This window comes from Protobothrops mucrosquamatus, unplaced genomic scaffold, assembly GCF_001527695.2.
Source record: "Protobothrops mucrosquamatus isolate PMUCROS unplaced genomic scaffold, P.Mucros_1.0 scaffold6101, whole genome shotgun sequence".
Classification (NCBI taxonomy): Eukaryota; Metazoa; Chordata; class Lepidosauria; order Squamata; family Viperidae; genus Protobothrops; species Protobothrops mucrosquamatus.
Genome location: NW_015391939.1, coordinates 2,841 through 14,721, shown reverse-complemented (window position 1 = coordinate 14,721; position 11,881 = coordinate 2,841). Strand labels below are relative to the sequence as shown.

Genomic DNA, 11,881 nt, shown 5'->3' with positions numbered 1-11,881 from the left:
ATAATAATAATAATAATAATAATAATAATAATAATAATAAAGTTGGAAGGGACCTTGGAGGTCATCTAGTCCAACCCCCTGCTCAGACAGGAAACCCTATACCATTTCAGACAAATGGCTGTCCAGTCTCTTCTTAAAAACTTCCAGTGTTGGAGCATTCACCACTTCTGGAGGCAGGTTGTTCCACTGGTTAATTGTTGTAACTGTCAGGAAGTTTCTCCTTAGTTCTAGGTTGCTTCTCTCCTTGATTAGTTTCCATCCGTTGCTTCTTGTCCTGCCTTCAGGCTCTTTGGAAAATAGCTTGAGTCCCTCTTCTTTGTGGCAGCCCCTGAGATATTGGAACACTGCTATCATGTCCCCCCTCGTCCTTCTCTTCGTTAAACTAGACATACCCAATTCCAGCAACGTTCCTTATATGCTTTAGCCTCCAGTCCCCTAATCATCTTTGTTGCTCTTCTCTGTACTTTTTCTAGAGTCTCAATATCTTTTTTACATTGTGGTGACCAAAACTGGATGCAGTATTCCAAGTGTGGCCTTACCAAGGCATTGTAAAGTGGTATTAATACTTCACGTGATCTTGATTCTATCCCTCTGTTAATGCAGCCCAGCACTGTGTTGGCCTTTTTGGCAGCTGCAGCATACTGCTGGCTCATATTTAAGTGATTGTCCACTAGGATTCCGAGGTCCCTCTCACAGTTACTACTATTGAGCAAGGTACCCCCTATACTATACCTGTACATTTGGTTTTTCTTGCCTAAATGTAGAACCTTACTTTTTTCACCATTGAATTTCATTTTGTTAGATAGCGCCCAGTGTTCAAGTCTGTCCAGATCCTCCTGTATCCTAAGCCTATCTTCTGGAGTGTTGGCTATTCCTGCCAGCTTGGTGTTATTTGCAAATTTGATGATTTCCCCATCTATCCCCTCATCCAAATCGTTGATGAAGATGTTGAAGAGCACTGGGCCCAGAACAGAGCCCTGGGGCACCCCACTACACACTTCCCTCCATGTAGATGAGGTTCTATTGAGGACCACACGCTGAATACGGCCGGTTAGCCAGCTATGGATCCATCTGGTGGTGATGCTGTCTAACCCGATTTTTCTATCTTATCAAGTAGTAGGTTGTGGTCTACTTTGTCAAATGCCTTACTGAAGTCCAAGTGAATTATATCCACAGCATTCCTCTGATTCACTAATTTTGTCACTTGGTCAAAGAATGCGATAAGATTTGTACAGCCTCTCATCTTAAAACCAAGCTGGGGGAGTAGAGGCTTAAAACTCATATCTATAAACAAAAGGCAATAAAACCTAAAACAGAAAAACCGGGCCCTGCAATCACACTTCACTGATGCAACCCACCATATACTCATCCTGCACTGACCTCACACTGTCTCAGCATCTGGGGGAAGAGCCAGATTTTGAATGGTCTACAGATATTAAAAGGGTAGGGACCCAGGGTTGAGTCAAAGTTGGTTCTTTCCCATCCAGATCCTCATAGCCTCCAGGCACTCAGTTGGCACCATGACGGCATCACCTACCTGGCCAGGAGTAGAGATGTATAATTGGGTATGATTAATATATTGATGATACTGCACCCATCGTGACAAATTTTCTCATCCAGTGGTTTAGATACATACACATATTTTTTTTATTCTGTTTGTATAACATACCCTAAGCTAAAAGGATTTACTTTTACAGTTTTTGACTGGTAGACTTATCATTGGTTTCCCCGGTCTCTGAAATTTTTTTCACCAGTTGTAAAAGAAGGAATTATTTGTGCAATTATGTGAAAGTGCTATCTTCTGGCACAGGCCATGAAGGTGATTTGTAGTTTTGGAACAAAATTAAGATAATGGCCTCTCCCAGGTCGTTGTATGGATGCTCATTTATTGTCCATGTAACTAGAATTAAGAGCTCAGAAGAAGTGGATCCAATTCCAGGACAAGCTTATTTAAGTAATTCATATATTTTTTGTAAAATGCAATTATTTCACCATAAATAATTTTAAAGTGTTTTAACACACCTTTTGATGTTGAGCAGCAGAAGCTTCTATTAGAATACATGGAACAGTGCCTCCTGGGAATCTTTTAATCCCTGGCTTGTTTAAAACTTCAGATAATGGATGCCTACAAATTTAAGACCCTACAAAATTTAAGACTCTTGGAGTTGTGCTCCTATAATTGTTATATTTCTCAAGACCAACACTAGAGAGTTCAGCTACTACACCTTTGAATACAGGCCACTGGATTGATGTAAAATTGGGGGGGGGAGAGAGTTTCCACATCTTTCTTTACAACCTCTTCAGCTTTGCAAAGCATTGGAAAGAGGACAATTCAGCACTGAATGCTTGCAATGTTGAAGAAAGTGAAATGTTTTTTCCTATATTGTGCCCTGTCTTGGGGATGAGATTGAAAGATTCAAAAACCCTTCAAAGAAGAGACGGCTCATACTTGGGAGAAACGGGAAAAAAATTCAAAAGGATTTAGGCTAGAACAGAGGAAGCAAATAGATTGATATTTAAAAGGGAGAAATACAAATGTAAGAACGATTAAGCATATGCAGGATGGGGGAAATCTGACTTAAGAGCAGGACATGTGAGAAGGGCTCGGATGTACTAGTGGGATCATAAACTCAACATGTCCCAACAGTGTCATGAAGCTGCAAAGAAAGCCAAGGACATAACGAGCATCAAGATGAACACGGAATCCAGATCAAAGGAAGTGATTTTCCCACTACTCTGCCTAGGTCAGGAATAGGCAACCTCGGCTCTTTTATGACTCATGGACTTCAACTCCTAGAATTCCTGAGTCAGCTATGCTGACTCCATGAATCATAAAAGAGCCGAGGTTGCCTACCCCTGGCCTAGGTCATACCTCACTTGCGTTCTGTTTTTTTTATCCTTCATTACCAATAACCTTTTAGGAATAAAAGATCATGCCTTCTCATTAGTCTTTTTCCTAGTGTGCTGTGATGTATTTTTACTTAAAATATAATAACAATTTCTAAATGTGCATATATACTATGCACATTAGACATACTATTTACCAAAATAAACTACATTAATGGGATTCTTATATTACAGGGGGCACAGACTTGTAGATGCTGAGATGTGTGCAGTTCTCCATACTGTATTTAAATTATTTAAATGTGACATGTTGCATTCTTTTTAATAAGGAGACACAGAGGTACATATCCCTTAAATTCTGCCCCAGAGGTTCATATGCCGTACGTTCCATTGGGTTGTCTTAGTGGCATTGTATCTTCTTCTGACATCTCCCTTGGATGAATCCCCAGACTCAGTGGTGGGATTCAGCCAGTTTGCACCACTTCGGCAGAACCAGTAGCTAATTTTTTGTTACCCAGGCCCAGAATGGACTTCCGGAAGCAGCATTCACACAGAGAATCGGTTGTTCACATATTTGAATCCCACTACTGCCCTGACTCCTTGTCAGATGTTACTTCAGTGGAGGATGAGCCCATTCCTGGCATGTCAGGAGCTGAATTGATTGATGGCTCTGAACTACTCAGACTACTCAAGAGGAGAAAGCCCTCCTCTCGAGAAGTCTGAGAAAGTCTATTTTGATGGGCTGCACTGGAAAGCTGGCTATTTATCACAGCAGACAGATGGAAGCATTGCTGGGAATGTGTTTGTTTTCTAGTTGTGTTTTTGGTCATGTTTCCTGCTTCACTCTCAATTGGCACAGTGTTTGGAATTGATTTGTGCCTTGTCGACTCTGGATTTTTCTTGGCTTGTGAGCTCTCTTGTGTGTGTATTTAAGTTTGTTTGCTTGAGCAACTTTCAATTGCTTTGTGGACTATTAGGCTATTGCTCCATGGACTAATGTTGACCTGTTCATGGCTGAACTTCATTTGGGTCCCTTCCCTTCTCCTTTTTTCCTCTTCAATGGAAGTTAAACTGCTGGACAAAAAAGTATTTATGAGCAGGATTCTTAGTAGGAGAGGACCTTGGTGCTCTCTGAGCTTGGTTGTTTTCTTGCAGATGTTTCATTACCCAAACTAGGTAACATCCTCAGTGCTAGTAAGGAGTGGGGTTTGTGCTCAGTTAATATTCTAGTGGCTTGCCCTCTCAGTATTGATGTTACCTAGTTTGGGTAATGAAACATCTGCAAGAAAACAACCAAGCTCAGAGAGCACCAAGGTCCCCTCATACAAAGAATCCTGCTCATAAAGAACTTTTATCTTCCATTCAAAGGAAAAAAGATTGAGATCAGTGATTGANTTCTTTGTATTTTGGCTTGGTGACTTGTCCTCTGTTCTGTCCCAGCCTAAGTGAGTCCTTATTATGCTCACAAGGAGAAACCACTCTTCCAAGAAACAGGCAGGAACCGCAAGAAAAAAGCAACTCCTTTTATTCTCACAGACCTGAATCAATGTCCAAGGCAAACAAACACAGTCCACAGAAACTCGATCCTCAACACAAATGGTTGCCTTCGGCAACCAGCACCTCCCACACCTTCCCTTTTATAATTCAGTCAAGGTGTGGCTTCCTAATGCCTTCTCCTTTGCCTCTGGAGCCGCCCCACTGCATTCCTTCGTCCTCTTTTTTTTTGCAAAAAAATTATTTTCTAATTTCACATTTAAATATTTGAAAAGCAACATGATGGCTGAGTTGGTCAATTATTCAATAACATACAGATATCTTTAGTACAGATCTCAAACTATTACATTAAATATTTCCTCTCTTTCCCCCTTGGTATTTACTGTCTCGTAAATAAAAATAACTTTCTTACATTTATCAATAATTTTTGTTTATACATATCCTAGTTGTTTTAACATTCAATCTTTTTAGACAATCAATGTCCTGATTAGTTTTTTTCAATTTTTAGTTTCCCATTAATATTTAAATTTGACGTTTAGTATTTATAATTTCCAAGTTTTAAACAATCCCAATTCCCTTTATCACAATTCATCACAAAATCTAATGTTCAGGATACACGTCTTATCTATTTGAATTCTCACCATCTTACATCAATTAATAATACAATATAATATTCTTATTTTCTGGTAATTTCCAAATATCTTAAATTTAGTAACCAAAGTTTCTCTTATTTCAACATTTAATGCTTCCTCTTTTCTTCTCTTAATATCTAATATCTCATATTTAAACTAGTAATTTTTTTATTACCGCTAAATAAGAACATATTTATTACATTCGTCGATAAATTTTTAGCTTATATATATATCTTAATTACCTTTACATTTAATCTTTATAAGCAAATCAATGTTCAAATTCAACTGTTAATATTTCTACTTCCAAGTTTTAAATGACCAAAGTTTTCTTTATCTCCACTCATAACAATATCTAGTATTCAAAATACACATCTTATCTATTTGAGTGTATTCTATTTTAATTCTCACCAGTAAGTCAAAACCCCAATTTTCTTCAGTCTTATTTTAGCTTTCTTTCTCTGCCAAATTGTCTTCCAAGTCCGTGCTTTTGAATCATCAAATAAATCTCCCTGCATTGTTATGTATATTGTTTGATGTAGAAAGAATCATCCAGTTGCCATTTTTTTGAGAGAACTAACAAATCATCTCTCTATTTTTCCATCTCGATGTGGTTGTCCTGAACTGTTTATTTTCTCTTCAATCTGTTCTTCTTCTTGATCTTCAAGTTTCTTCTAATTTGTGTAGAAAGTCTTTTCCCTTTTCCATATTGTTAGTCCCTTTTCTGGATTTTCCATTGTTGATCAGTTGAGTTCTGTCATAATATTTAATTGTTCCACTTTTTCTGTTATATTCTGTCTAGTTAATTTTTTAATTGTAGTCAAAGTTTGAGTTCGTATCTCTGGGTTGACATCTTGTTCTTTTCTGTAACCTCTTATTTCATCAGTAGCTGTTAGAATAGTTAGATGAAGTGCTTTCAACATAAAGAGAATCTGTTCCTGATCTTCATCCATATTCTCTTAGTAATGTATTAAGTTAAAAGCTTTACAATCAGAGAATACAAGAAAAAAAAATTTTGTCACTGAGTATGGAACACAGCTGGGCTTCACAGCTAATGTCTCAAGGTTACATAGGTCTTATCTATTGTCTGGGCTGCTGGCCAGGTCTCTTTTAAGCAATAACAAATAGTAATATCAGGTTTAGCCACAAGATGTCACCCCTAATTTAAAGTTTTCTTTTGAATCCAATGTTTTTATAATCTTTTCAGTTTTGCTTCTTTTTTATAAGTAAAAACCCAGATCTTCAGTAAGAATAGAAAATATTTTAGTCCACAAACTTTAAGAAATAAAATTCCAATTAGGATCAGGTTATTCTTGCAATGTTTTAAACTCCCATGGATAGTCAGTCGATGCTGTTTGTAAAGGGAGGGATAAAATCTCCCTTCCCTCTCCACAGGGGGGAAAATACTTTAAGCAGCTTATGCAGGAAAAAATAGTTAGGATTTAAGAGAGGTAGATCTCACCCAGTCTTGTCCGCTCTGCTTTATAATTGCCTGGTGGTAAGTGTGACTTCAGCTGTCTGCAGCCTAGTGATGAGCCATATTGCTATGGTTGGCCTTTCGTCCACCAGTTTGGAGGGCTATCCCGGATCGAGCAGAAGGGCTACTGCCCTCCTGCAATCAAGCGAGGATCCTCTCCTTGCTAGTCGCCTCTACAGGGCAACTTTCGACCCTTTCTTGTGTCCCCCAGCAATACGAAACTGGACGCAGAAGATGGAGCTCGCCTCCCAGACGTCCATGGCGGCCGCTTCAGCAAACCGGAAGTCCATTCCTCTGTCCTACTTGCTTCTCTTTCCTGCACATTCGTGCATCTGTGATTTGTCCCAACTGTTCTTCATCACTGTCCAACTCAGGTTGCCAGCACAGCTGTGTCTTAGTCTGAGTGCGAGTAGAGGGGCCAGGCTCCTCGTCCGACTGTAAGTCTTGGAGCTCCTCAGAGCTTTCCTACGACTCTAATGTCACTCCAGGCCCCTCCTCTTCATCTCATTCCTCAGACTCAGCTGCCGGATCCACTGGCTGGCGAGGAATCACAACATCCTCATAGGAACCTGGATTCTTCTGGTGGCTTCTAAAAAAAAATGATTTTGCTTTCTTGAACTACACTGATCCACAGGAATTTATGTCTCAGAGAACGGGACAATGCAGCTGGACACGCATTTTCATGTGATACTGCTAAAGATAAATATTTAGACTTATTCAATAATTTTACATCTGCGTTGCATGAGTTATCCAAGAGTGCAATACTTTGTTTGGTACAAAGCCAAACTGAGTCTTTTACTTGATTCCCAAGTGCATAAATGTTTGGTTATATTAGCAGGAATATAAGAATTAGAGGCACAAATAATAATAAAAAAACATGCTAAAGGTTGATATGGGTGTACACAAAACTCTGGAACTCTCTTAAAGTAATGGGTATACCCAAGAATTTGATTCTTTTGATAAAACTTTTACGATAACCAATAAGCCAAGATGAGAATGGATTTGATCAATCTGGATGATTTATCATGAGAAAAGGAGACAGATGGGGCTGCATTATTTTGCCTATTCAGTTTATATGGTGACTATATAATGCACACTGTAGGCTTGGAAGAACTGAAGAATCCATCCCGGTTCCATTGGGAGCAATGCTGTGTTTGGAGGCTCCTTTAAAACTCTGCCTGGCATGGGCCCAGGTTAACTGAGATACCGTCTCACCCCAAGGGGACGGGCCCATCCCAGCCTTGCTGGCAGAGGTAGCATGGTGTGGATCCTGTCAGTCAAGGAATTTCAGCTAGTGAGGTCCAGAAGAGCTTCCAAACAGAGCCTCAAACAGAGCTGGTCTTTACGCTGGTATTTTTCCCCCCTCGACATTTTTGGGAGCAACTGCACTGACACTTAACTCCTTTCCTGAACCCCAAAATAGTTAGTTGTAATGAAACTACAATAGTACTGCATAATTCATCTATTCAACAGGTGAGGAAAATAAGTAGAGGGACCATAAAGTATGCAGCATTTGAGTGGTAAAATATTAATTAATTAGTTACAGTTAAAAGATGGGAAGGAAAAGAGCAGGATGCATGGTGGGGGGGAAGAGCTGAGATTTTCCTTTTAATTTATCAACCATCTCCACTGTGATACTCCCCTATTGAGGTTCCAAGCCAGTTGGCAGAGCCAAGTCTTTAGCCCTTATGGAAGGTGAGAATGGTAATGTCTCCATTTGTTTTCCCATCTTTAGTAAAGTTTCTAGCAAGGTACGCAAACTGACCTACTTGATCTACTTGAACTGACCATTAGGCAAATCCATGCAAGTGTTGGAGGTCTTCTAGTCCAACCCCCTTTCTCCTTAGTTCTAGGTTGCTTCTCTCCTTCGTTAGTTTCCATTCATTGCTTCTTGTCCTGACTTCAGGTACTTTGGAGAATAGCTTGACTCCCTCTTCTTTGTGGCAGCCCCTGAGATATTGGAACACTGCTATCATGTCACCCCTTGTTCTTCTCTTCATTAAACTAGACATACCCAATTCCAGTAACTGTTCCGATGAAAGGGTTCAATTGGTTCCTCCAGATCTCCCTTGTGGCCAAGCTTTTTTATAAGCTTCCCACCCTGGCTGTCAGTTTTCAGTGTGAAAAACTTCTGACTTCTGACAGAGACCCTAGCAAGTACCCTGCATTGTCTCCTTCTTCCTTCCTTCCTTCACTCACCAGCCCCTGCTCCTGGCAGAAGATCCTATGCTCCAGCCAAACCCCCTTGCTTTCCAGAGCCCATTGGTCATACAGTAGTCCTTTGGGACTAACAGTGGATCTGGATGTAGCTAGGAATGGTGTGGAGGGTGCAGGATCCAGCTGCAGCTGGGAGAGGAGAGCCCTTTCACTCACACACACACTCATGTCCATTCACTCCCCTGGGGTTTCCAAATTATTGAAAATTTAGTGGTACTCATCTCCTTTCCAAGCAGCCACTGAGCACAAGACTCAAAACTCCCTTGCTCCAAACAGCCAGATCTGGGGAACCCACCCACAAACACAAGGGGTCTGCTGCTGGCAAGGTATAGACTTACCTGGGCTAGGCCCATTTGTCAGGTTAGCTTAGAGTCTGATCTGGCATGCCAAATTGTAAGAAGTAAAATCCAGTCTGTTTCCAAGCTGGGAGAAAGACACAGGAGCCAATGAATTTGGAGGCAGGCTGCAGGAAAAGAGGTCTCTATTTATTTAGAAATCAGAAGCAAAGTGGTGGTCATGGTCAAGGCTCGCCCTGGGGAAGAGGGAATGTAAATTCTGTGTGGTTTTGTGTTTTCTGACTTAATCCTTAATCCTGTCATTTCAGCCACTCTCACCCTCTCTCTCTCTCTGCCTGGCCTGCTTCAAGCAAACAGCTCCAACCAGCCACTCTCACCCTCTTCCTCTCTGTCTGGTCTGCTTCCAGCAAATGGCTTCAGCAACTACTCTCACCCTCTATCCCTCCCTGCCTGGCCTTATATATCCATCCACTCTGGAATGTATATTTTACAAATACATATTTGCAAAAGGGGAGGAAAATTTACAGCTTTTTCTTTTCTTTCAGCTCCCCTTTACAAATGTATATTTGCAAAACGGGAGGAGAATTTACTGCTTTTTTTCTTCTTTCAGCACCCAACCAGGATATGTTAAATATTACATGTTACATGTTAAATTGATCACTTTTTCTTCTTCTTTTGAACACTATTTTTGTTGTTGTTGTTAGGGTTGAATGTATGCTTTTGTTTCATTTTGTTTGTGTCATAGTTTTGTATTATTCTCAATGATAAAACAATAAATATAAGAATAAGAAAATAATAGCGTTACCTATGAAATACCAAAGGGTATACCTGTTGGCTCTGTTTGCACAGCTTGATACGCTGCAATGTGTTTAACTACTTTATGGTTCAGAAGGCATTGGCTCAACACTGCCAATGGATCAATTTGGAAAACGCTGGTTAAATCACAGATTATTGTGCCAAGTAAAAAGAGGCACAGCTCAAAAGAATTAAAAAGCCGTTCGCTTATTGGCGATAGAAAGCTAAAAATTATCAAATCACCAAGGGAAAAAGGAATATAGCTCTCATTGCTTACAGTTTTGCATAATAGTACCTATTCTTTCATACCACAATATGCTATTTGTCAAGTTTAATTAAGTTCACATGTCTTCTTTCCCCCAGTTTGAGTGTGGTCTTTTAAATGATGTTTCTGTTTTCCAGGCATTAAGAGGAACCAAGACAGAAAATGGAAATGCAGTATGCTGAACGTATTTTTTTGCAATTTAAAAACTCTCCTTTAATATAGTTTTTATACTTTGAAAGGTTTACGCAGCATATGTTCCATTTATTTGTTCCTTTTACATTTATTGTTTATATTTATTTATTGTTTGTAGTTATTTATTGTTCTATAAAAATGTTCCTACTTAAGGCAGCATTAGAAATTCACATTTTTAACGTCTAATTCTCATATCTCGTATGCAGAATAAAAGTATCTTGGGGGAAAAAATGGTCGTGTATTGGCACACCTCTCTTTAGTTTTTCTAATAGTGCTCCGGATCAGACTCTGAAGCACCCATAGACAAGCTTCCTTCGGAATGTAGCCCGAGTCTGCTACTCTGAAATAGCTAGTTTATCGTAGTTATGTACTCGGGCCCGGCCCGAGTGGCAATATCGCATCTGTCACCATGAATTAGCGATCGCCAAGTATCCTGCGAGAGGGTCGCACAAACGAGCAAGCGTCTTGGGCTCCCCTTCTTATCCCTATACCAGGGATAGGCAATCTTGGCTCTTTTATGACTCGTGGACTTCAACTCCCAGAATTCCTGAGCCAGCATAGCTGGCTCAGGAATTCTGGGAGTTGAAGTCCACGAGTCATAAAAGAGCCAAGGTTGCCTACCCCTGCCCTATACTGTGACTGACATACAGAAGTACTCTGGAATAAAAGGGTTAAAATGTATTGAAATATGCCACTCCCCTCGCTAATCTTCCTCTCATTACGTACCGACCTCGGCCTTTGGGATCAATCTTATATCCCCATAGGGCTCAATATCTTAGCTGAAAGCCAAGAAATAGTTCTTTATTTTGGGTAGCCAACGATCTCGATGACACGCAGCCAATTAGGGATCGGGAAACCTGCAAGTGGCCAATGAAAAGTAGCATAGGTTGGCCCCGCTTCTCCCCAGGTATATACATTAATTTCCCCGAATTGAAAGCGCCAGGCGCGCTCTGAGAACTTTGGAGAAGTTGTGTCTTTTTTTTTTCCCCTCTTCCCTGTGACGCGGTGGTGAATCGTCTTAGCTGGGCTGTTTAAAGGTTCCCTTGTAAGTATTCGCTGTTTTCTGTCAGGTGAAAATGAAGCCTCTTGCACGGCGTTTGCTTTTCATTTGGTTTCTCAGATTCCCCCTTTAAATCCGCCCGCTGGATGCTGGCTAGAGTCAGCCACACGCAGGTCGCGTCAAGGCAGCGATTCTCCGGTTTTAGCTTGGATTTAGGGCGGATTGGATAGCAGGGGGCACAAAAGAAATGCCGAAGGAGGGAGGAGGCAAATAAAACAGAAAATAAAACATAAAATCTAAAATAAAATAAAATATAGCGGCTTTCATAGGATTAGGGTTGTTTTGTTGCTTTATTTTGGTCAGAAATCCAGATTTAACCTCCTTTCTCCTCGGAGTAAGCATCCTTTCATTCCAGCTCGTTTCCGTCAGTTAGGGGAGCGGGTGGCCGCCTTCTACCTACGCGGAAAGGTAGAAGCGGACAAGCATTTTGGACTCGGTTCCCAAAAAGTTATTAATGGAGGCGCGAACCTGACAACTGCATTCAGCTCTTTAGAGCAGCGCATCTTTTTTCGGGACGACGCCTGGTCGCCCGGATCGGGCAAGTTCCCACGAACCCCTCTGTGTCAGATTTAGACTTGGTGGAGCCTTAGGATACATAAAGATTGAAGGCTC

At 40.6% G+C, this 11,881-nt stretch overlaps 1 protein-coding gene across 1 annotated transcript in view; it reads left to right on the top strand.

The window, feature by feature from the left end:
• Window positions 1–10,305, top strand: part of LOC107300087 (CD59 glycoprotein) — a 19,582-nt gene extending 9,277 nt beyond the window's left edge. Inside the window, exon 3 of the mRNA XM_029286936.1 lies at window positions 10,155–10,305. Within this exon, the coding sequence (XP_029142769.1) occupies window positions 10,155–10,234 (80 nt within the window). The 3' untranslated portion in view covers window positions 10,235–10,305. The remainder of the gene's footprint in view (window positions 1–10,154) is intronic.
• Window positions 10,306–11,881: the final 1,576 nt, after the last annotated feature.